The sequence below is a fragment of the Aquarana catesbeiana genome, linkage group LG06 (genome assembly GCF_042186555.1).
Source record: "Aquarana catesbeiana isolate 2022-GZ linkage group LG06, ASM4218655v1, whole genome shotgun sequence".
Taxonomy (NCBI): domain Eukaryota; kingdom Metazoa; phylum Chordata; class Amphibia; order Anura; family Ranidae; genus Aquarana; species Aquarana catesbeiana.
In genome coordinates, this window is record NC_133329.1 from 360,673,576 (window position 1) to 360,699,288 (window position 25,713).

Here is a 25,713-nt window from a genome sequence, read left to right on the forward strand (position 1 = left end):
TTGAAGCCATCTAGACCAGATAACTTCAAACTTATTCAAGGAGCTCCTTAGGGAATAGGTATGCTTTTCAAAAAGAATGATCCTATTGAGATCTGATCTACAATCCACTCGGACACAGTCGGTGGATGTGGAGAGGTCCACTTAAGATCAATCACATTAACTTTAATGGCGTCTCAGTCCGTAGGGTTCAATATTGAGTTGGCCCACCCTTTGCAGCTATAACAGCTTCAACTCTTCTGGGAAGGCTGTCCACAAGGTTTAGGAGTGTGTCTATGGGAATTTTTTAACCATTATTCCAGAAGCGCATTTGTGAGGTCAGGCACTGATGTTGGACGAGAAGACCTGGCTCGCAGTCTTCGCTTTAAATTATCCCAAAGGTGTTCTATTGGGTTGAGGTCAGGACTCTGTGCAGGCCAGTCAAGTTCCTCCACTCCAACCTCGCTCATCTATGTCTTTATGGACATTGCGTTATCCATGTCTTTATTAGCATTCCAGTTACACTGTTCCCACTAGTATACATAATATATTTCTGAATGTCTCAGCTCTCCATTGGGGACATTGCAGTCATTTTGTTACTATAGTATACAAGAGGACCATTGGCATGATGGCTCAAATACCTAAACTATCTATTTAATTTGTATCCAATCAGGTAGCCCATTGCACTACATAGGTGTTGGTAGATCTAAGAGAGATTGTATATGTGTGTGGTGAGCTTTCAGTCACATCTGCATATTTTGCCCATATAGACATAGCTTTGATCTTAACCTGCCAGGTAAATGCAGAAATATGCAAAATCTACCTGGCTACAAGTAATATTGCAGCAGGTGTGCATTACTTTATGCATGTTTTGATCCAAAACTGTGTAGACCAGCCCTTCTTAACCTTTTTACCATGAAGAAACCCTTAAAATAATTGATGGGCTTCTTGCTAAAAATGATTATATAGATGTAGAACACTCTGAGATAGGTGCTAGAATTAGATAGATAGGTTTAGTGTTGGCTCACTGTATTTTGTGGCACTGTGTATTGATAGGTACATTTAGTTGGCTCAGAGTACCCAGTCTGGCTGTAAATGTTTGTTAGGTAAATGTAGTTTGCTCACTGCAGCTGCATTCTACCAGTAAGGTCTGCTCAGTGCGCTCAGTTGCTGCCAGCCTGATGGCTCCCTCTGTCTCCAGAGAGCTTGAGAAGCTTCCGGATCTTAGGTGTGGAGTTATGCAGATGGCAACATGAATATTGAGCCCTGGCCAATCCCAGAGAGGCAGGCTTTGAAGGCATGTTGGAAGTGTGTATTTTCTTTGCACTCCTAAAAAGTTCAGGCGCTGTTTGGAGAAACAACATATGGCAGTCTGTGTAATAAATGTTAGCCCTCTGCAGCTATAGGGGAACCAAAACACCAAGGATGGTGTTGTGCAAAAGAACAAACAAGAAAAGATTCCTCTTAATCCAGCGCTGGGGGGTGATGGCTACAAACCACTTGAGGCATACCTTAGAAAAGTCTTAAAAATATCTATGCTACGGTTTTTGTAAAGGGATTTATTGTAAAATCAAAGTCAAAGGTTCCAAGAATGGAAAGGATTAAAACATGGCTGACAGACAATCATCATGCTTGATATTGAACCTCCAGCTCACACAAACCTCGGCAGGCTGACTCAGGCATATCAAGGCCAATGCTGGGGGCCACCAAAAGGTGGGTAGATGCCAGATGTCGCATGGGCATCCACCCAAATGAAGAGATGACCGACCACTAGTAGAATTCGTAAGGGTCAGTGTTGTGAAGAGGCCCCCCCAATGGAACAGACATAGGACTCCAAACCGCCGGATGGTGCAGCTGTGGTCGGGTGGCGCGCTGGATGTGATCTCACCAACACAGAGCGATGTCGAATTGACTCACCACAACAATGTTTGGGGTGGACCAAAATCTAGTTGTAAAGCAGATGGAAAGCTGTCAGCAGGCTGTAGTCCTGATAATGCGTTTTGAGCGTGGGCCTTTATCACATCAACTATCGCATAGACATTTTTATGATTTTTCTGAGGTAGGCCTCAAGTGGTTTGTAGCCATCACCCCCAGCGCTGGATTAAGAGTAATCTTTTGTTGTTTGTATTTTCTTTGCCCACACTGGGCTCTGGATATTTTCTTAGAGAGGATTGGTCCAGCCTCAGGACATTGCTGCCACATGTCTGCTGTTGCAAGGCCTCAGGTGGGCAACCTGAGGTTCTGGATGCTGAGACCCTGAAGCTAGAGAGAGAGCTGACTGAGGGGGGCTGTCTGCTAAAGATCTAGTCCAGTATCACCAGAGTAAGGTGTTGCTTGGAAGTTGGAAGGAGGCAACCAGCTGTCCTTGGGCTTCATTGGGTACAGATGGTTCTGAGAGATCTTGGGGACTTTTTGGGCTGCTACCACCCCTCTGGCACTAGAGAGTTAGCTGTGGGTCTGTTTAAAGGGGACACTAGCTGGTGTTCTGCAGAGCTTAGTCCATCTAGTTCTCTGAAATTTGGGCTCTGTTCTTGTGGCTCTAAAGGAAGGAGTTTGAAGTTACTATTACTACTACTACTACTACTTCAAAGCTATAGTCCACTGTTTGTTACAAGCACTGACTTTATTACAGCTTTTCTAGAATGAATACTTAGTCCTCAGCTTGTACACAGTTCCTGTTTTTGGAGTATCCCACCTAATTCCCTCAACCCTATCCAAGTTCTTCAAAAATAAAAACAAGAAAAACAACTCCCCTAGACTGATCATTGAAGAAATGTGTGGATGAGCCTGTGTGCCTAGCTGCGGGGCAAAGCTAGTGAAGACCTGGACATTATTCCTAGAGCTACATCTACATCTACATCTCATAGTACAATAATGGTGGTCAGTGGACAAATGACCCCTCGCATTGGTGGGCGGTGCTGTGCCCTTTTTCATTGGTGGGCAGTGACAAAGTACCCACCCCCCCTTTGGTAGTCATAGAAGAAAGTTTCCCTGTACAATGGTGGCCAGTAGAATAAGTGCCCCCTTACTTTGGTGGTCAGCTGGGGAGACAAACAATTAGAATGGTGGACATTGGCAGGTATGCTTTGTCATACTGTTCAGGGAAGTCTCTGGAGGAACCCCAGTGGCTTGCTATGGGGGGCACACAGAGAGGAGGAGGAGCCAGGAGCAATGGCGGGGACCCAAAAAAGATCCCCGCCATTTACCTTTAATATCACTTTAAAATCAGAGTTCCAGTCATTTTTCAGTTTATTAAAAGTCAGCAGCTACAAATAGTGTAGCTGCTGACTTTTAATAAACAGAAACTCACTTGTCCCACTGTCAAGCGAGGTGGCTGCTCGAAGCCTCGCTCCTCTCCCCCTCCTCTCTGCGGCCCCGTCATTGCAAGTGTGGGCACTCAGCTGGGACAGCGTGCGGCTTCACAGCCGTGTGCGCAGTGCGCATGTGCGAGTCGCGCTGCACTCTCCTAGTGGCCAGGCAATCTTCTGGGACCTGTGATGTGTCCCAGAAGATTGCAGAGAGGGAGGGGGAGAGGAGGAGTCACCTAGGCGGCCAAGCGACAGAAGGAGGAAGTGGGACAGGAAGTACCTGTCAAAACCAGGAACCCACTCACACCCCCCCCCCCCCAAAAAAAAATTACATGCCAGATGTGGCATGTAAGGGGCCGAGGAGTGCCTAAAGCGGAAGTTCCACTTTTGGGTTTAATTCTAATTTGTTCAACATATGTGCTGCTGCACTGCCTGACATGCATGATGCCACTAGAGGGAGAATCTGCAACTTTGTATATAAAATAGATCATAACAAGTGAGTAAAATAGCACATTAAACATGTAATGTAGATAACTTTACATCCACAACTCAGAAGGTGTCCTCACTAGCAGCCCAAAATTAAAAATCTTTTATATTGCAGATTACCATTAGATATGGTGGCTGCATTAGTTTGCTTTTCTTTGGCCTTTTTCCCCTCTGTTTTCCCCTAATGATCTAACCAGTAATGGGGCGTACACACGGTCGGACTTTTCAGCTACAAAAGTCCGACAGCCTGTCCGACAGACTTTCGACGGACTTTCGACGGACTTGCGGCGGACTTTCTAACGAACAGACTTGCCTACACACGATCACACAAAAGTCCGTTGAATTCTTACGTGATGACGTACACCGGACTAAAATAAGGAAGTTGATAGCCAGTAGCCAATAGCTGCCCTAGCGTGGGTTTTTGTCCGTCAGACTAGCATACAGACAAGCGGATTTTTCGACCGGACTCGAGTCCGTCAGAAAGATTTGAAGCATGTTTCAAATCTAAAGTCCGTCGGATTTGAGGCTGAAAAAGTCCGTTGAAAGTCCGGAGAAGCCCACACACGATCGGATTACCAGCCAGCTTTAGTCCGTCAGCGTCCGTTGGACTTTTGTAGACGAAAAGTCCGACCGTGTGTACGCGGCATAACACATCTCCTGTATTGGTGGGACACATCTCTGGAGGAATTAGTACAGGATACAGCAAACAGCATCATTGTCGGTCGGGGGGGGGGGGGGGGGGAGTGTTAAATATACCAGCAGATTTGAATACAATAATTGAAGGCAAACTCCAGCTCACACTTTATAATCAGTTACAGCATTAATTTTGTTTTCCCTTTTGGTTTAAAGGTTTTACAATTAATAAATAAAAGCTGGCCATTGTAAGCACCCCTGCCAATGTTGAATGGTTTCATCCATGTAAACTGATACATTCTGCTGGACAGCTTGAGCTTCTGAAAAACAATTACTGGCTGAATCACCAGATGAAAATAGAAGAAAAAAAAGCCTTAGAAAAAGAAAATGAATGCAGCCATCACATCTAAGAATTGGTGACCTGCAATAAAATAAATGTTTGCTTTTGGGTTTAAAGAGATATTAAAGGCAGATTTCTTTTTCTTTTTGTTAAAAAATAACAAACATGTTATACTTACCTGCTCTGTGTAGTGGTTTTTCACAGAGCAGTCTGGATCCTCCTCTTCTCAGGCCTCCCTCCTGCCTAATCCACCCCATAACAAGCAGCTTGCTATGGGGGCACCCACTCCCGAACCACTGCTCTGTGTGTCCATGCACACACAGAGCTTGGCTCAGCTCCGGCTCCGCTCTCTCCTCATTGGCTCACTGGTTATGACTGACAGTAGCAGGAGCCAATGGCTATGAGAATGAGCAATGAGAAGGGGGAGACCCGGGAGAGCTGAGGCTCTCATGCACATCGCTGGATCGGGCTCAGTTAAGTATTAGAGGGGCTGGGGCGGGCTGCTGCACACAGAATGTTTTTTACCTTCATGCAAAGAAAGCAATAAGGTAAATAATCTTACAACCACTTTAACCTTCCCAAATACTAAATGGAAGGAGTATTGTCTAATCACAAGGCAATTTTCCAGCAATTGCAAACAGCTTTCACTCACAAAACATCCAATTGTATGAATACAGCAGAGTACCAACATTTACAAATGTCACCTGAAATTATCTAATGTGTTGGGTGTAGGACCTATTCAGGAATTTTTGCATTAGAAAGCTAATTGAAAGTTGGTCAAATTGCCTGAAATTTGCAATGTGTGTGACCAGCATAGGAAAAGCACATGGAAGGTGTAAGAGCTTGGGGACTCCTAAACATCCAGCAATAGGAGAATGACAGCAGACTTCTCATGGTGCATGTTGGGCAGGTAATGCTGTGAAAGGGTTAATGTGACACAGAATGCTCTCCTGGTAATACTAAAGTTTTACTTGCTTTACATAGGAAACCACAAAGACTACATTTCCGTTCTCATTACCAGCAGGCGTTGTATTTTTCTTTTTTCTACAGCAGTCATGTCTTGTCTCTAAGCGAAATTAGCTTGAAGACCCAAAATGTCTATTACCACCGGTCATAGGACCCCGGAGGGTGATGGACCCAAGCTGGGAAGTTTTGTCCTCAGTCATTTAGAAGCTTGTTCTAAAACCTTGCTAAATCCTGCCTTGGATGGGAACCAAAGTCACAGCTTGGCAGGTGCATTCGCCACACTCCCACGGGGACACAAGCAGGTAAGTTTAATCCTCAATTCTAATATTTCATAAAGAATAAATAGGAAATTGGATGCCCTGGAGTTACTGAAGGACTATAAATGCCAACAAGGCCAGGCAACGAGGCAGTTTGGGACTTCTCAGCAACATAAAGGATGCAAATTGTCATAGCTAGACCTAGGTATTAGCTTTTATTGTTTTATATATTCTTTTCCATCTAATGCTACTTTGTCAATCATTTTACCCCAGAGGAACCCTTGAAATAATTTTCATGTCTGGGAGAACCCCTGTTAAAAACAAATGATAGGGTGGCAGTGGGAAAAATATTGTTACATTATGGGCAGTGGGAGGAACGCCACCCTTACTGGCTTAAAAAAAATAATTAGTGTCAATGGTTCTTCCAAGTAGCACTGGTCCCAGAACTATGCAGCCACCATCAAATGGGAGGTCAATCAGTCACAGCTCAAGGAACCCCTAACAACCTCTGGAGGAACGCTAGGAACCTACAGAACCCTGGTTGAGAATGGTTGACCTAATGTAACAGTAAACCAATATTTATAAACTGTACCTCACTCTAAACTGATGTGTTTATAATCCATACTATGATAGATGCTGACTAGCTCTACCCATTTACTATGGGCAGTTTCACAATTTCTGAAGAATGTTCTATTTGCTGATGGTCCTGTAGCAGTCTAGAGGAGATCTTTGACACCCTGGAGGAGTAATGCTGATATTTCCCAATATTTCTGACTAACAGGTAGAAGAGATGTAAGCTTCCTTCACGCTGATGGCATATTTGCTGCCCTCTAAAAAGTGGGGGGTGTAGAAGCAGTTGGCAGGCATTCAGTAGGTGATCCTGCCACCTATAGAATGTCTGTTTTTTTCTCAATCCCAAGGAGGATTTAGTACTAAAAATCAAGCTGAGCATTTGGCTCACAGGGGTGTGATCCCATTGAACTCAATGGGAGAGTTTGACAGGTAGTGCTGCCTATCAAACTCTACAGCCTGGGTTAAAAATGCAGCAGCTGGGGCGTGTACAGCCCTGTCAGGCTGTAATTTTAGCATTTGGATGGGTGGCTGGGGGCAGTAAACTGAAGCTCTGCATCCTGTTTTTACCATCCTCCCAAGCTGTCCGTGTGAAGGCGCCCTTAAAGAGCAGTACTGTTTTTCTACCAACAGAAATATGCAGTCTGCCATTATTGACCTCCATCTGACGATATTAGTTTCTTGGCTGTCTTTGGCTTTAATACTGTCCTCACCTCTGACCTGCAGCATGTAAAGTCAGAGTAAAGTCAAAACTCATGATTAGCATATTTGTGTTAGAGCAGTGATCTCAAACTGGCGCCCAGTTTAGGTCGATATGTATTCTTCTACATATTTTTGGTAAAAGAAAACGCAATAAGCGTTTATTGATTGGTTTGCGCAAAAGTTATAGCGTCTACAAAATAGGGGATAGATTTATAGCATTTTTATTATTATTATTATTTTTTTTACTAGTAATGGCGGAGATCTGCAATTTTTATCGGGACTGCGACATTATGGCGGACACATCGGACAATTTTGACACATTTTTGGGACCATTGTCATTTATACAGCGATCGGTGCTATAAAAATGCATTGATTACTAGAAAAATGTCACTGGCAGTAAAGGGGTTAACATTAGGGGGCGATCAAGGGGTTAACTGTGTTCCCTGCTACGTGTTCTAACTGATGGGGGAGGGGACTTGCTAGGGGAAGAGATAGATAGGTGCTCATACTTTGTATGAATACACGATGTGTCTCTTCTCCCCTCAGAGAACTGGGATCTCTGTGTTTACACACACAGAGATCCCGGTTCTTGCCGTGTCACGAGCCGCCGGGCACTTGCATCGGCTCCGGGGGCGAGCAGCGAGCGCGCGCCCCTAGTGGCCACATAAAGGAGCAACGTAACATGACGGCGATTCCCGCAGCCGAGCCATGTTGCCACAGTACAACTGCGGCGGCTGGTCAGCAAGCAGTTAAAATACAACATAGAATAAATAAGACGAATTAAAATAACAGGCAAACTACCAAATAAAAATAATACACCACTTTCTCTAACACCACCCCAGATAATAACCAACACAATACCAACATACTATGAAAACAACACAAAATCCCGATCATAAACAACCAGTATTTCCTATAATCCTCCATCTAAATGGCCATAATGTAGTATTTTCCTGAAATACCTCAGTTGGGAAAATGTCACAATATGGCCACTAGATGGGACTGTTGATCATGGGAAATAAACCTATTACGGGGATTGTTGACGACGGCTGTGTGAATGCAGCAACTTTTTTTTATAAACAGCCCCCTATTGTCACAGTTGACGCTGCAAGCTGCTACAGAGGAAGTCAGCAGGGGGCTCCATCAAACTCTTTCTATGGGGCACCATGATTTGCAGGCATTGCACTTTAATTATTCCTTTCCCAATAACTGCTCCCTGTACACATTTCCATTCCTGTAGTACAGATTGTAACAGATAAGTTTTCTGAAAGAAGAACTATTTTCTACTTCTTCAGTAGGTAGACGTTGTCAGTCTATAATGTGGTAATAATAAGTTTAATTGTCAGCTGAGTAGGCAGTGACAGCACTAAAAGGATAATTAATGTGACAAGGAAGTACATGCTGATAGGTAATAAGATGCAATCTAATTAGTTGGCACACACAATCTCTTAGGTGGTACGGGGACATTTTGAATGTAAACCTGAAGCTGTCATTCAATTTTATAGCAATATCTGCGACACCACCAAGACGGCAGCGTATCATTAATAATAAATTCACTGTTCCATTGTCAATATGTCTGTAAACATCACTTCTCAAATAGATTTTATTAGACTTTGTAAGTGACAACAGTGACCCCTGCAGAGCATAGTATGTATTACACTACATTGGCAACTGTTGCAATAAATAAATCTGCCTGTAAAATGAATAGAAAATCAATCTCTTTCTGCCCACTTATCACCTATGTGCCATGGCAAAGAGGGAGGGCTTTACCGCCCACACACCGTACATATTCATCCTTGGGCAACTGAAGTTTCTGCTCACCACAGTGGCTGAGCTGTCAAAGACAGCTGCCAGTCTCTAGTATTTGTCATATGACCCCCTGTAACAGCCAATCATAGTGGTCACGTGATTGGGCGGTCTTTCCCACCCACTGGGCATATTAACCCAAATAAAGGGATGGCAGGGCGGATCGGGAAGAGGCTAAATCATTTCCATGGATAAAATACCTCTGAAAGAAAGCTTGGGTTGTCTTCCACAAAACATGGATATTACTTACGTACCAAAAATAATGACAAAGTTACCGTCAAATCAATAGGACCATAGCAGAAATGTAAACTTTGGTCTACTCTATAAGGGCAAAACATCAGCTAGCCCTAAAGTGGTGCATTTTTTACTTGATTCAATTACAATATACCTTGTATAACAATTCTGCATATCAATTCTTAAAGATAAACTCCAATTTGCATATTTAAACGCATTGATCTAGGTTGGACCAGTTTAGGTATGCATACCACATAGCTGATGGATCGATGTGGAAGCTGACGATCATTGTAGTAGTTGGCGATACTACAGTGATCACCACAATCTTCTGGGTCCTGTGCTGCCACCATTCACAGAATGCCTTGTATTTTTTTCAGTGAATACAAGGAAGAGGTGGAGATTGTGACTTCACCACCGCTCCTTCCCACCTCATCCAATCAGAGAACTTTGTATTCATTGAAAAAAAAATATATATATGTATATATATATATATATATATATATATAAAATTAGCTTTAGTTTATTTCGAACCTGTAAAAAAAAAAACAAAAAATAAACATGCAAAATAAAAGAAGTAATCATTCAGTAGTAGACAATCACAAAACAACTAGTTACAAGACAAAAAAAGAAGAAGTACAAACTTATCTAATCCCACCCCTTCTCCATAAGTAACAATGAACCATTCAATGTCCCATCGCTATAAAGTCATACAATAATTAATAATTCAAATATAATATACCAATTACCAATAATCTAACCACACAATAATGCACATACAATGGTACCTTGGATTACGAGCATAATTTGTTCCAGAAGAATGCTTGTAATCCAAAGCACTCGTATATCAAAGCGAGTTTCCCCATTTAAGTCAAATGGAAACTCAGATAATTCGTTCCAGAGTGACTTCTATTGTATGCAGTACCACATGTGGCCAAAGGTGGGGGTGGGGCGCCGAAGACACTCGGAAACAGTCGGAGACACTCGGAAACAGTCAGTGACACTTGGAGCTGCTCGGATGCACTCGGAGAGGCTCGGAGACACTCGGGAACAGAGTGTTTCCGAGTGTCACCGGTGCCCCCCGCACCTCTGGCCAACTGCGGTACTGCACACCCCAGAGGCTTGAATCCTGCTTGTCAACGTTTGTAACAACGCTCGCAAACCGAGTCAGGATTTTAAAAAAAGTAATAGCTCGTATTGCGAAAAGCTCATAAACCGCGTTATTCGCAATCCGAGGTATTACTGTATATGCCTGTATACAGGCATATACACCCCCAAAACAAACTAACAATAATACAAAAAAAAAATACATAAATCATTAACAATTAGGCTCGATTCACCTAATGCTTTTTTTGATGCATTTTGCATTTTGCAGAAATGCAGGGAATTTTTTTAACATGGGCTCAAGTTCACATCAATGCATTTTTATGCCTCTGCGTTTTTGGAAAGGGTCGGGGACTTTTTTCACGCAAAATGCAGAGCTTTGCATGTAATAGAATTCAATGGACCCGCATCCAAAGCGGAAGTACCGCGTTTTTACTGCAATTTTGCCGCGATAAGCATTTTGCGTTTTTTTTGTTTTATTTCTTTTTTTTACACTGGTTGCTGGTTGCTAAGGAGGGCGCCAGGAAGCCGGCCGCAGCGTCCTTAACAACCGACGAGTCATCAGCTGTCAGCTGGCTTCCCGTTCAATGTAGACCGGATAAAGAAGCGGAGAAGAAGAAGATTTTTAATAAAAGACTTGTCAAAAACTGTCTACTGTATTTTTAACACTACACTACTTTTTTTAGTGAATGGGTAGGGGTACAATGTACTCCATACTTATTCACATGGGGGGCCGGGATCTGGGGACCCCTTTGTTAAAGGGAGCTTCCAGATTCCGATAAGCCCCCCGCCCGCAGACCCCGACAACCACCGAGCAAGGGTTGTTGGGAAGAGGCCCTTGTCCCCATCAACATGGGGGCAAGGTGCTTTGGGGTGGGGGGCGCAGAGACCCAAGGGCCTGGTATGGACCGGTGTTTTTTCTCTCGTTTTTTTTTTGTGCCGGCAATTCGTTTTTTTTTACATTCAGCCCCTCCAAAGCAACCAGCTGTATGCAGTGTAAAAAAAAAAAAAAAAAGCAAACTGCAAATCGCGGTAAAAGCGCGTGTCCAAAAACGCACATGGTTGTAGCATGGTGCAGCCTTTTCAGGGTAAAACAGGTGGTGATAAGGCGACATATGGCCAGCGATCCATGGCAGATCCCATTTCAGAGGTGCGGCAAAGGGCTGTCGCATGTGCAATGGTGTCACATTGGTCAAACCAACTTTGAATATTTAGAACTGTTTTGAAAACAAAAACATGCATATCATACATAGAATCATTTCAAATCCCAGCATATGACACTGTAATACAACCAAAGGCAATGCTGCATCTTGGCCTAGGCCGACAAGGCCCAGGCCTAGGGCAACACTTTTTAGGGGGGCAGCACAAAGAGTCCCCGCTGGCTTGCGCTACACTTTTAGTGTAGCGCCAGTTTATGGGGCGGACTGGGCCAGGAGGAAAATCAGTCTGACGCCCCCATAAAGTGTGATAATACCAGCAGGGCCGCCATCGGGGGGGGGGGGGGGGGTGGTGGGCAGCCCATATATATATGTAGGAGGCTTGGGTGGTGGACCCCAACCAATGAGTTGTTGTGCGGGCGGCCAGCGTTCCGCAACTGTGGGGGGGCCCAGCGCGTCTAGTTTTGACTGTCCTATCAACAAGGCGGACCTTTTCACCTGAGTTCTCAGCTACAGAGAGTCAGATGCCATGTCGGGAGGCTGAAACTGTCTGAAGGAGAAAGTCTGATGGGCACGGGCCAGTAGAGTGAAGGGGGAGGAGCTCTCCATTGTGTGAGGTGACCCCATGTCAGAAGAGGTGCAGTGGAGACACGTGAAGGGAGTTCGGCAGGCTGTAAGTAACCAGGCTGAATGGAAAACTACAGCAGTTGAGTGGAAATTGCAGGACAACTACCTAGCTGTCACGGGAGTTCCAATCTGGGTGGTAGGGATGGTGCAGATGCAAGGGAGACTGAGATGGTCAGCTACCCTTAAGAGGTAGGTAGTAAGACTTTCCTGCAAGCCTTTGGGTGATCACAATCTAATATAAATACTATATATACTGTAGAATGGGGTCCCCAGGGGGGGTGGAAAGCTACACTATTTGGGTGAAACTTACATGGCACTTACCTAGCTGCCAAAGGGCTCTCCAATCCTTTGCTTTTGTCAGTTGTACCTATTAAGGAATCTTAATTTTATTTCTGTTGATTGCTGATGAGAAAAATAAACAGATGGATTTATTTGTTCCTGCCCCCAATCCTTCCTTTGCTCAATGCCTGGACCACATACCTTCATCACTGTGCTATGTTTTCTGCTGCATCGCTGGCATGGTTATATCCTCTTAGTCCCCTCCATAATTTTAGCAAAAATTTGTGCTTAACCAGTTGTCGACCAGCCACCGTCGTTATACGGCGGCAGGTTGGCTCCCCTGCGCGAATCGCCGTAGCTGTACGGCGGGCGCTTTAAGGGGTATAGGGGCCCGCCGCGTGCAGTAGGAGCTGATGCACGTGCCCAGCGGCCGCGATGTCTGCCAGGCACCCGCGATCGCTCCTGAGAGAGACAGAACGGAGGTAGACAGATCTCCATTCTGCCAGGGGCGAGGAGACAGATCTGCTGTTCATACTGATTATGAACAGCGATCGGTCTCCTCCTCCAGGCAGTCCCATCCCCACACAGTTAGAAACACTCCCTAGGACACACACTTAACCCCTTGATCGCCCCCTAGTGTAACCCCTTCCCTGCCAGTGACATTTACTGTATACAGTAATCAATGGCTATTTTTAGCTCTGATCGCTGTATAAGTCCTCATGCACACGGATGTTTTTACAGCTGCTTTTTTGAGCTTTTTTTGCAGCTTAAAAAGGCCTGTCTATGTTAGTCTATGGCTTCATGCCCACCTAGGCGTTTTTGAGCTGCAAGTGGCATAGGCGTTTTTAAGCTGTAAAAAAAACCCAGGACCAGTGGGTTCTGAGAGACGTTTTTCAGCTGTAAAAACGCTCTAACGCTCAAAAACGCTCAAAAACGTCCACCAACGTTTTTTAACGTTTTTGATCCATTGAAAAAAAAAAAAAAAATTTGAAAAAAAACCCCACTAAAAACGCTAACGCGGAAAAACGTTCAAAGACGCTAAAAAACGCTATTGCAAAAACGCTGAAAAAAGCTGAAAAAAGTAAAAAAAAATCACTGCAAAGATACTGGCGTTTTCATAACGTTATTTTAACAGCCTGTGTGCATGAGGCCTTAATGTCAATGGTCCCAAAAAGTGTCAAGTGTCCAATCTGCAATGTCACAGTCCCGCTAAAAATCGCAGATTGCCGCCATTGCTAGTAAAAAAAAATTAATAATAAAAATGCCATAAATCTATCCCCTATTTTGGAGACGCTATAACTTTTGCGCAAACCAATCAATATACGCTTATTGCAATTTTTTTTTTTTTTTTTACCAAAAATATGTAAAAGAATACATATCCGCCTAAACTGATGAAGACATTTTTTTTTTAAATTTGGGATATTTATTATAGCAGAAATAAAAAAAATTGTGTTTTTTTTCCAAAATTGTCACTCATTTTTTGTTTATAGCGCAAAATAAACAAAAACACAACACAGAGGTAACCAAATACCACCAAAAGAAATGCACCACTGGCATGGTTATATCCTCTTAGTCCTCTCCATAAATTTTGCAGAAATTTGTGGGAAAAAATGGATATCAATTTTGTTTGAGTGCAACGTCGCACGACCGCGCAATTCAGTTAAAGCAACACAGTGCCGTATCGCAAAAAAATGGCCTGGTCATTAAGGGGGCAAATCCTTCTGGGGCTGAGGTGTTTAAAGTAGAACTATAGTCAACACTTTTTTTTTTTTTTTTCATTTTGGATGGAGTAAGGGAGGGTTATAGCCCCTGTCAGTTTATTTTTTGCCATCCCTGCCCATTGCAGAGATTTCCCTTAATTTCCTGTCTCATAGCCAAACAGAAAGAGAGAGGAAATCTCTGCAAATTAAGCACTTGCCGACCGACGCACACAGATATACGTCGGCAGAATGGCTTGTACAGGCAAATGAGCGTACCTGTACGTCCCTTTGAATGTGCCGCCTTGCGGGCGCGCAAGCGCCGCCACATGCCATGGGAGCATGCCCCGTGAAATCGATCTTCGCCGGCGGCCCTCGATCGTGAGACGGAGAGGCAGAACGGGGAGATGCCTATGTAAACAAGGCATTTCCCTGTTCTGCCTAGTGACATGACAGGGATCTACTGCTCCCTGTTATCGGGAGCAGTGATCGCTGTCATGTCAGTGGTAGCCCATCCCCCCCACAGTTAGAATCACTCCCTAGAAACACTTAACCCCTTGATCGCCCCTTAGTGTTTAACCCATTCCCTGTCAGTGTCATTTACACAGTAATTAGTGCATTTTTATAGCACTGATTGCTGTATAAATGACAATGGTCCCAAAATAGTGTCAAAAGTGTCCGATATGTCCTCCATAATGTCGCAGTCATGATAAAAATCGCAGATCGCCGCCATTACTAATAAAAAAAAAATTCATAATAAAAATGCCATAAATCTATCCCCTATTTTGTAGACGCTATAACTTTTGCGCAAACCAATCAATATACGCTTATTGCGATTTTATTTTTTTTACCAAAAATATGTAGAAGAATACATATCGGCCTAAACTGAGGAAAATTTTTTTTTTATCTATTTTTTGGGGATATTTATTATAGCAAAAAGTAAAAAACAATGCTTTTTCTTTCAAAATTGTCGTTCTTTTTTTTTGTTAATAGTGCAAAAAATAAAAACCGCAGAGGTGAACAAATACCACCAAAAGAAAGCTCTATTTGTGGGAAAAAACGTCAATTTTTTTTGGGTATAACGTCGCATGGCCGCGCAATTGTCAGTTAAAGCGACCCAGTGTCGAATCGAAAAAAGTGCTCTGGTCAGGAAGGGGGTAAATTCTTCCGGGGTTGAAGCGGTTAAAGTAGAACTACAGTCAACACTTTTTTTTTCATTTTGGATGGAGTAAGGGAGGGGGGTTATAGCCCCTGTCAGTTTATTTTTTGCCATCCCTGTCCCATTGCAGAGATTTCCCTTAAAGTGGTGTTCCAGCAGAAATTATCCTTTTTAAATAAAAATACCCCTATAATACACAAGCTTAATGTATTCTAGTAAAGTTAGTCTGTCAACTAAGGTCTGTTTTGTTAGTTTATAGCAGTAGTTTGTTATTTTATAAACTTACAGCAGGCAGTGGCCATCTTAAGTGTGGGCATCTGAAGCCAGACTGTATTTCTTCCTGGATCTCATCCTTGGAGATCTTGCACATGCTCAGTGCAGCACAAGCAGTGTAATAGGTTTCAGGTCAGGTTTCCATAGCAACGGCAGTTTCAGAGGAAGTTGCCTCCCCTTCCCAGAAGGCATCGCAAACAGGAAATGATGCGATGGGCCGCGGCCAGGGAGGAGGAAGTGAAAAATGAATACAGCAGATATACAGTAGGTGCTGAGAAAAAAAATAAAAAAATATCCAATTTGTTTACAGTGCACAGTTTAGTGAGGGATGCTGAAGAGTTGTAAAAGTGGGTGGAACTCCACTTTAATTTCCTGTCTCATAGCCAAACAGAAAGTGAGAGGAAATCTCTGCAAATTAAGGGAATCAATTGCCCCCCCAGGCCCTCAGAACTAGTGTACGCGCTGGAAAATTTCAGGACGGGTCTTAAATGGGAAGGGGTGTGGCCTTAACAGGAAGGGGTGGGTCATATTAAATTAGGGAGTGCACGAGTTTAGTCGGCAGGACAGCATAAAACCTAAATACACCACTGACCAAAGGTTGATGCGTTTGACAGATTCTATCCTCTTGTAAAAGGTGATTGTTGACTTGTATTATTTGTGCGGTCTGTACATTTGTATATCATGGAATGTTTGACCTTTTGTTGGGAAACACATCCATCATCCATCTATGGTTGTGATATGGTGTAATAAATAGTGTATCTGATTCCACCCATTTGTTATCGGTAACAATGGTCGCTTTGGGTTTCTGATACAAAATTTGAACCGGTCTTTGGGCAGTTTGCTTCCCAGTCATGATAATGTTACTGCTTCATGTGATCACTTTTTATAAAGCTGGTATTATAATTGTACTGTGTAAGTAACTCACTTTACTTTATTTACAGCTTGGCAAGTCAAGATCAAACTCTTTAATAGATTCTACTGGATCAGAACCACAAAGGTTAGCAACAAACTTACTTACTACATTCGAATTTGATAATCTCACATAATTGCTGTGATAAATTATCTCCAACTAATTACAATAATATAATATAAAATGACACAATAATCACCATGGATTGATTATCAACTTTTATCCACACAGTCATCCTTTTCTGTACTGTTTTTCAGTAGGGTATTTGGATGATATAAAGGATATATTTACCTGGTTAAAGCTGAATTTCAGGTATGACAATATTTACATAGTTACATTGGGCCAGCATAAGTACGCTCTATTACCAAAAGTATTGGGACGCCTGCCTTTACACGCATAAACTTTAATGACATCCCAGTCTTAGCCTGTAGGGTTCAGTATTGAGTTGGCCCACCCTTTGCAACTATAACAGCTTCAACTCTTCTGGGAAGACTGGCTACAAGGTTTAGGAGTGTGTCTATGGGAATATTTGACTATTCTTCCAGAAGCGCATTTGTGAGGTCAGGCACTGATGATGGACGAGAAGGTCTGGCTCGCAGTCTGCACTCTGATTCACCCCAAAGGTGTTCTATTGGGTTGAAGTGCAGGCCAGTCAAGTTCCTCCTCCCCAAATGCGCTCATCCATGTCTTTATGGACCTTGTTTTTTGCACTGGTCCAAATCATTTGGTGGAGGGAGGATTATGGTGTGGGGTTGTATTTCAGGGGTTGGGCTTGGTTCCTTAGTTTTAGTGAAGAGAACTCTTAAGGCGTAAGCATACCAAGACATTTAGACAATTTCATGTTTCCAACTTTGTGGGAACAGTTTGGAGATGGCCCCTTCCTGTTCTAACATGACTGCACACCAGTGCACAAAGCAAAGTCCATAAAGACATGGATGAGCGAGTTTAGGGTGGAGAAACTTGACAGGCCTGCACAGAGTCCTGAACTCAACCGATAGAACACCTTTGGGATGATATAGAATGGAGACTGTGAGCCAGGCCTTCTCGTCCACATCAGTGCCTGACCTCACAAATGCGCTCCTGGAAGAATGGTCAAACATTCCCATAAACACATTCCTAAACCTTGTGGACAGCCTTCCCAGAAAAGTTGGAGCTGTTATAGCTGCAAAGAGTGGGACAACTCAATATTGAACCCTACAGACTAAGACTGGGATGTCATTAAAGTTCATGTGTGTGTAAAGGCAGGTGTCCCAATACTTTTGGTAATATAGTGTATATTCCAAATTATGTCTATGGACAGTTAAGGTAAGTGAATGACATGAAGCCAATTAGCAAGCATGATAGAGGAATATGACCAGTAAATAAGTCATAGGATGGAAAGATGTGCACCATGGAATGGCATGTGATACAACCAAATCAAGGGATGATTTTGGAATACAGCAGGATTGTTAGGAGGTATGTTTTCAGGGAACATGCCTTATCAATTAACAATCTGAGCGAGGGAAAAAATTCTAGAGTTTAGGTGCAGCACCGGAGAAGTCATAAATCTGGAAACTGCCCACGGCACTTACGTGAAGATGTCTAAAGCAGATATGAAATCATGGAAATGGAATGAGATTAAAGGCAGGTGCAGCACTAAAAATCTATCTGCTGTCATTTTGTTGTTTTGTTTTGCTTCAAAAAGCAGCAAAAAAAGCAAAAGGCCAAAGAAGTTACTAAAAGTGAAACTTCTCAAACTCTGTACAGAATGCTATTAGTAGATCTTCCACATTTCTATTTTGGGATATCGTGGTTCCTCAAAGCACACCCAAGCTGTAACATCGGGTTTGTTTTGACCACACACTGGGAGAGAGGTTAGGCTAGCGGTGTTAAAAAATATAATCCCGAAAAAAAACATACCTGCCATGGGTGAAAAATGGATCCTATGGCGCTACTGTTCCCGGTCACATGACCTGAAGTTGCCATTTTTAGAATCATGTGATCCACAGTACATTGTGGGTGCTGGCATCAGCAGAATCTTCTGTTTTACTGATTCTTCAGTTTTCACTGCCCCAGCTCGCTGCCTTAGTAGCTTCAGACTATGTGGAATAGACCCAGATGACAGGTACATTTAAGCACATGTAAACACCCTTGGTCTAGATCCAACGGTATGATTTGGGTCCACTTTAAAGTGGAGTTCCACCCAAAAAATTAACTTTACATTAATTAACTGGAAAAAACCATCAGAAAAAACATTCAAATTTTTTTTTTTTTTTTACATACTTGTTCAGGGCTGTTGCTATGGGGTCTCTTGTAACCTGCCCCCTTCCTCTCCACGGCACCTCACGTCACTTCCCTCGGCACCTGTGTTCGCTAGTGCTCCTGGGAGATGTTGGTCATCATTTCCCAGGAGTCACTGGGCAGCGCAGAGGGCTAGAATCCCGGTATTTGATAGGCTTATCATGGTTGCCATCACAATGGGGTGGGCATTTCCACCGCCGCCGCCCGTTGTGATGGCAACCTGAGAAGTTTCCTGCGCTGCTAAATGAGCTTACTGCGCATGCACGAGAACGGGTGGTGCATGCTGATTATTCAGCAGCACCGAAACCCGGAAGTTTATGCTTGTGGGCTTCATATGCCCACAAGCAACATGGAACCGCGCAAGACAGAGAAATATAAGGTTAAAAAAAATAATAACAAATATAGCGGCACTATTCGTAAGAATAGTGATTGCAGCATTGCATTAAGATCATCTTAACAGATGCCTTTAGAATTTTTTTTTTTAATATGTCGATGGAACTCCACTTAAAGTAAACCTAACCAGGTGTGGGTTATGCAATTGTGATTTGAAATATGGACCTGCAATTCTTGTACTTGGTGATAATAAATGATGAAAACTGAACTGAGAAACCATTACCCTTTAAAATAAATACTTGATGATCCTTAAGTAGTAAGTGTAACTTCTGTGTGCCGAGCAATGGATCAGAACATAGACCTCCAGGGAAGAAATGTGCAGATTTCATAACAGGAAATGGTGTACTGTAACCCATAACAGCCAAACTGAATTTCAGCATCTTGGAGATGACAGACTTGATGATTAGTTCCTGTGTGTTACTGCACATCACTGCCCATCCAATATATCATAGCCAAAGCAAATTAATATTTCAAGAATTGGCTGAAGGATGGTGGGAAGGATCACTTATGTTTTGGGGACTCGAGTGAAAGAAGCTTTCCTATGAAGTACCTGATTTTGGGACTGAATGAAAAATCTGACAGGAGGGCAGACCTTGCTACTTAGGGACGGGATCTTTTCTGGAAAAGCGTATTATGGGTAGAAAGGGACTCTTGGCAGTATCTTATGCCGTGTACACACGGGCGGACTTTTCGACCAGACTGGTCTGACGGAACAAATCCGTCAGACAATCCAACCATGTGTGGGCTTCATTGGACCTGCAGCAGACTTTTGCGGCCGAAAATCAGACGGTCTTTAGATTTGGAACATGTTTCAAATCTTTCCGCCGGAACTCTGCTGGACCCAGTTCCTATCGAGAAATCCGCTCAGCTGTATGCTAGTTGGATGGACGAAAAACGACGCTTGGGCAGCTATTGGCTACTGGCTATGAACTTCCTTATTTTAGTCTGGTCGTACGTCATCACCTACGAATCCGTCGGACTTTGGTGTGATCGTGTGTAGCCAAGTCCGTTAGTTCGAAAGTCTGTCGAAAGTCCGTTGAAAGTCCGTCGGAAAGACCGTCGGACCTTTGATGTCGAAAAGTCCGCCCGTGTGTACACGGCATAAGAGTTTTCAAGACTTCTTTAATGAAGAACGCTGATGATGTGGACATCCAGGGTGTATCAGGCGCAGAATTCTGAGCACAGTGCAGTTGTTCAGGAGGTATTGGGTTGTTCCTACTTGCCAGGAACCTTTCCCTGTGTAAAGCAGGTCCATAACCAGTTGGTTATTTTACCTAACCTACCACTCATTCAAAGCACGTCCAAATGATGCGGGATCCCCTATTTTAAAGCCGAACTCCGGGCAAATTTTTTTTTTACATGTCCTTGTTGCTTGATCTCCTACCATCACCAACAATGTCACCCATGTTCTTCTGAGCTCTGAAGTTCTTCTGCAATAGGCTGCTCATCTTGCTGAAAAAACGTTATTGCCTGTTGACTTCCTGTTTGTAAGACCGCTGGCTGCTATCTCTCCTGTATCCTCAGCCAGCGGTCTGATACGCCCAGTTGTAGTCCGCTAAAAGTGAGCAGGGAGGAAACAGACATGTAGTGGGCAGAGGGGGTCTCCTTCTCCTCTCTCCTCCCTCCTCTGCTCCTGCCAGTCACAGGCCCTCCACTCTGTCCCCACCGCACTTGTACCCTCCCACGTTCACTTCAATTCCAAGGATTCATGGGAAATGTAGTCTGATTTAAAGTTTAGAGAGAGAGCAGAGGATATGATGCAATAACTGTTCTAACACCTTCTCCTTGCCAGAATACAGGCTGCATTTTTTAAATCACAGAGCTGACTTCCTGAAAATTCAATCAGACATCTCTCTAATGCTGGCCATACACGCACAGAGTTTTGGCCACTTGCAGATTGAACAATTATTCGTCAGTCGAAAGTGAATTGCCCACTAACTGACAGAATGATCTTGTTTCCATGATCGTCGTTACCATTGGATAACATTAAAAACATATATAAATTATACAAGACAGAATATTCTTATTGTTTCGACATATATACACATATACACTTTAGTTTAAATTGGTAAAAGTTTTTGCTTCAGATCCATTGACATTAGCCGGGCCCACAGTCGAAATTGTTGGTAAAGTTGGGTCCACTAACGGCACGATTGTCGAGCAATCTTTCCGAAAATGTCCTTCTGTCCATCTGCTTGTCTTCAGCAAACATTTTGCAGGATTTCTTGTCCATCATCTTTAGAAGAAGCTTCCTTCTGGGATGACAGCCATGCAGACCAATTTGATGCAATGTGCGGCGTATGGTCTGAGCACTGACAGGCCGTCCCCCCACCCCTTCAACCTCTGCAGCAATGCTGGCAGCACTCATACGTCTATTTCCCAAAGACAACCTCTGGATATGATGCTGAGCACGTGCACTCAACTTTTTTGGTTGACCATGGCAAGGCCTGTTCTGATTGGAACCTGTCCTGTTAAACCGCTGTATGGTCTTGGCCACTGTGCTGCAGCTCAGTTTCAGGGTCTTGGCAATCTTCTTTATAGCCTAGGCCATCTCTATATAGAGCAACAATTCTTTTTTTCAGATCCTCAGAGAGTTCTTTGCCATGAGGTGCCATGTTGAACTTCCAGTGACCAGTATGAGTGAGTGAGAGCAATAACACCAAATTTAACACATCTGCTCCCCATTCACACCTGAGACCTTGTAACACTAACAAGTCACATGACACCGGGGAGGAAAAATGGCTAATTGGGCCCAATCTGGAAATTTTCACTTAGGGGTGTACTCACTTTTGTTGCCAGCGGTTTAGACATTAATGGCGGTGTGTTGAGTTATTTTGAGGGGACAGCAAATTTACACTGTTATACAAGATGTACACTCACTACTTTACATTGCAGCAAAGTGTAATTTCTTCAGTATTGTCACATGAAAAGATATAATAAAATATTTACAAAAATGTGAGGGGTGTACTCACTTTTGTGAGTTACTGTATATTTGACCTAGAGTTGACCTACTTCAAGTGTTTTTTGTATGGCAAAGTGTGGGTGGGTGCAGCGTGGTGCGGCAGCAATAACACACACACAGTCCAGGTGCAAATAGTGGAACTTGTACTGAAGTAAAGCCAAAACAGTTCACAACAAGCCTGGAGGGAGGAGGTCCAACCAGGAACACTCATGGATGCCAACAGCGTGTATCGGAGCAGGAATCTGTCCAACTGACAGCATCTGTCTGGAGGGGCAGAATGCGGTCTGGTCGTTCCAAGCCCAGAAGATATGGTGTCCAAGGTGAGTGTGGAGCCCTAAGCTTTCTCTACTCATCTGAAACCTTTCCTTGCCACTAATACTGTCCCTGACCTGTCCCTACATTACCCACACTCCAAACCCAGGGACCAGGGTCTTGAATAGATGCTGCCACACCTAAGATGGCCACCAAAGTCACATGGATGGCCGGCATCCAATTGGATCACTGCCTCAATGACTCAGGAAACCAAAACCATAGAGGAACAATGTTCCTCTTGATTTCCTCTCCTATTGCACTACTGCTTCAGTAGAGTGCCACCTGCAGTGGAGACAACCTACCTACAAATGCAAAACCTGTTATATGGAAAAAATGCTCAGCGACACTGGTTTTTATGCAAACAGATGCACCAGGTTAGACAGGCCTGAGCCCCTTAATTAACCACAGACGCAGAATAAAGAAGACACGGATAGAAAAGAGCTGAAACACAGATTGACTGCCATTTCAGACAGGGAAAACATACATAATGTGAGACTGTGAGGGGGACACGGATCCAACATATGCCAAGACTGATATATCAGTTTCATATACATGACAAAAATCTCAGTTTCTGTACAGATGTTCTTCCACATACAGTATATGTTTTTCTTGCTTTGTTATAGTCTTAGTGGTTTTTCATTATAATTTTGAAGAATAGCACAGAATCAAAAATAACTCTAGACATTGGGCTCACTGTGAGGAAGTGATAATATCTTCATGCTTAACTAATTACGACTACATGTATTGTGTCAGTATTACCTAGATCTAATGAACATAGTTATTTCATTCACAAAGGTGTTTTATATTATTTTTCAGGTTGTAGTTACCAGAGACCTGATTAACATGATGAGACAATGATTGTGGTGTAATAATAAAAGGTTTTTGGTGCATTAAAAATCACAGCAGTTATGGCAACTGTTCTCTCAAAAACTTTACCATGCATGAGCTGCATCCTGACTCTGGGCTGATTGGGAGAAAACACCAGAATGTATTTCTCACAGTATCTATAGTTCTCACTAAGAAATCTGCTCACCCATCGCCAGGGCCTTTTTTCATTGGGAGAGCAGGGGAACGCAGTTCCAGCACCTCCATCACTGAATGTATGCAATAGCAAGGGGTGCTGGGATGTGATGGAGGGAATACTGATGCTGGCAGCTGGGGTATCTATTGTTACTGGAGGGTATCTATTTTTGCGTGGCAATCTATTGTTGCTGGTGGAGGATCTTTTGTTACTGGGGGTCAGTTGTTGCTGGAAGGGATCTACTGTTTAGGGAGTGGTCTACTGTTGCTGGCTGCTGGAAAGTCTATTGATGCTGATTGCTGGGAGATCTGTTGTTGCTCCTGACGGTCTATTGTTGCTGAGGGTCTATTGTTGCTGGGGGCGTTCTTTTGCTGTGGGGGATCTATTGTATTGTTTTTCTTGTTATCATTACCAAATTCAATACAAATGACTTAGCACTACAAAATGATACTTGGCTCTATATTCTCCAAAAGGGGCTGTACTGGGAACTGGGTGGGGGGGTGGAACCAAGGGTTGGTGCCCAGAGGTGGGTAGGGGGCGGAATCAATAATTGACTTAGAAGGGGGGAGTTCCTGCACCTACTCTCTGAGAAAAAAGCCCTGCCTATCGCCACTCTAAAGACTGTTATAAACTTGGGGGTCTTATTATTCAAAACTAAACAATCGCCTCTGAACGATCCGGCTTTTACACTAACATGCACATCTACCATTCTACGTGTGCCAGGAAAACTGCTCATATCAGCAAACAACCAATGGGCCGTCTTTCTAGTAATACCAAAACAGAGCAATGATTTGTTAGTAATCTCAGCATAGACATAAGTAGAGTAAGGAACTTACTATATGTAGGTCAGAAGCATCCCACAGACATGAGGTTAGTCACCTAACCTGGCTGTTTTTTTAGATTGGGTGATAAACTCGTGTCTACAGGAGGCCAGGCATCTCTTCAAACATTTCAGAATACCAAGACAAAAGTTTACAGTTGTCTTTAGAATAATAGGTGAGAGATATGTGTCCCATGGGGACACCTGTCTGGTGATAACGAAGAGGAGAATTCTTTATCGGTCGATGCTGCATCCACATAGGTGAGTATAAGGTTGTTTTTTTGTTAACTCCATACTTCTCTTTTAAGTTAGGTTTAGGGTTTATTTAAATCCCACATGTTGCTTCAATGAAAGTGTGAACTAAAATCTGTTCCTGGAAATTCCTGAAAAGAAGATTGTAAATACTTACCTCTCCTGCTGGCCACTGCCATGGAACGACCCTCTATTGATAAGAAATACTCTGCTAAAGTCTTTCCAGAAACTAACACTTATCAAAAGTGTAAATCTCTTGTATCGACTGCTGCTCTCAGTGGTTCCTCCTGCCGACCCCTACATCCCTACTGTGTCCTTTACTGACATGGAGGTCAACAACAGGAACTACTGTGCACACCAAGGGAGATTGACACTATCAGAGGGGTTGGTTCCTGCACCAACTTCAGCAAAGGATTTTCTATAAAAAGAGTGGTGGCATGTAGCCAATTGTAATGTTGCAGTGTGTCCACCAACCGAAAGATGGCACTGTGTCACTTCTCCAGGCCGGTAGGAACTCATTGGGGTCTAAATTGTCCACTGTTATGGGCTCCAGTCAGCCATCTTGGAAAAGCCAGTGCCTGTAATTGGCACTGAAATTCCGCAAGATATAGGGGCCATTCTGGCACGATCATGATACTTACTTCATGTATCCAGCTTTTTTGGAATGAGATCTGCATGGAAGATAAAGGAGCCATCAGTCGCTATACAGCTGGGAGCTAGTGCCATGTAGCTGACCTATCCAGGGTGCGACGTTGCTCCCCAGAAGTGAAAAGTCATCATGAAGCACTGTTACTAGGTTGCACTCCCCCAGGGGAGGCATATTTAGTCCGAGATCACAGAGAAGAAGGTGTCAGAAATGTAAGATGCAAAGCAACAGAGCAAGCGCCACAGTACTGCCTCCACTGCATGTGAACTGTAGCACTACATAAGGTGACCATGCCATGTACTGGAACTGTTACCACCCATTATTTAAACTGCTACTGCTAAATATGGGAGACCACTATTGGCAATATATGGAACTTTGCCTAATGATGCAGATGGTCAGTTTCCTTAGTAAAGAGAGTTTTAAACAGAAGAAACACCTCATAATTGTGTGAGAGAGCACTTGGGGTGCCGAGTGATGTGAAGAGTGAAAGATGTAATTTACTATGTACAGCCAATACCTGGAGAATTTGTGTGCAACCCTATTCAG

At 43.4% G+C, this 25,713-nt stretch overlaps 1 protein-coding gene across 1 annotated transcript in view; it reads left to right on the forward strand.

The window, feature by feature from the left end:
* Window positions 1-5,764: 5,764 nt before the first annotated feature.
* CYTIP (cytohesin 1 interacting protein) overlaps window positions 5,765-25,713 on the forward strand; it is a 55,639-nt gene continuing 35,690 nt past the window's right edge. Inside the window, exons 1-2 of the mRNA XM_073634127.1 lie at window positions 5,765-6,011; window positions 16,513-16,568. Coding sequence (XP_073490228.1) covers window positions 5,838-6,011; window positions 16,513-16,568 — 230 coding nt within the window. The 5' untranslated portion in view covers window positions 5,765-5,837. The remainder of the gene's footprint in view (window positions 6,012-16,512; window positions 16,569-25,713) is intronic.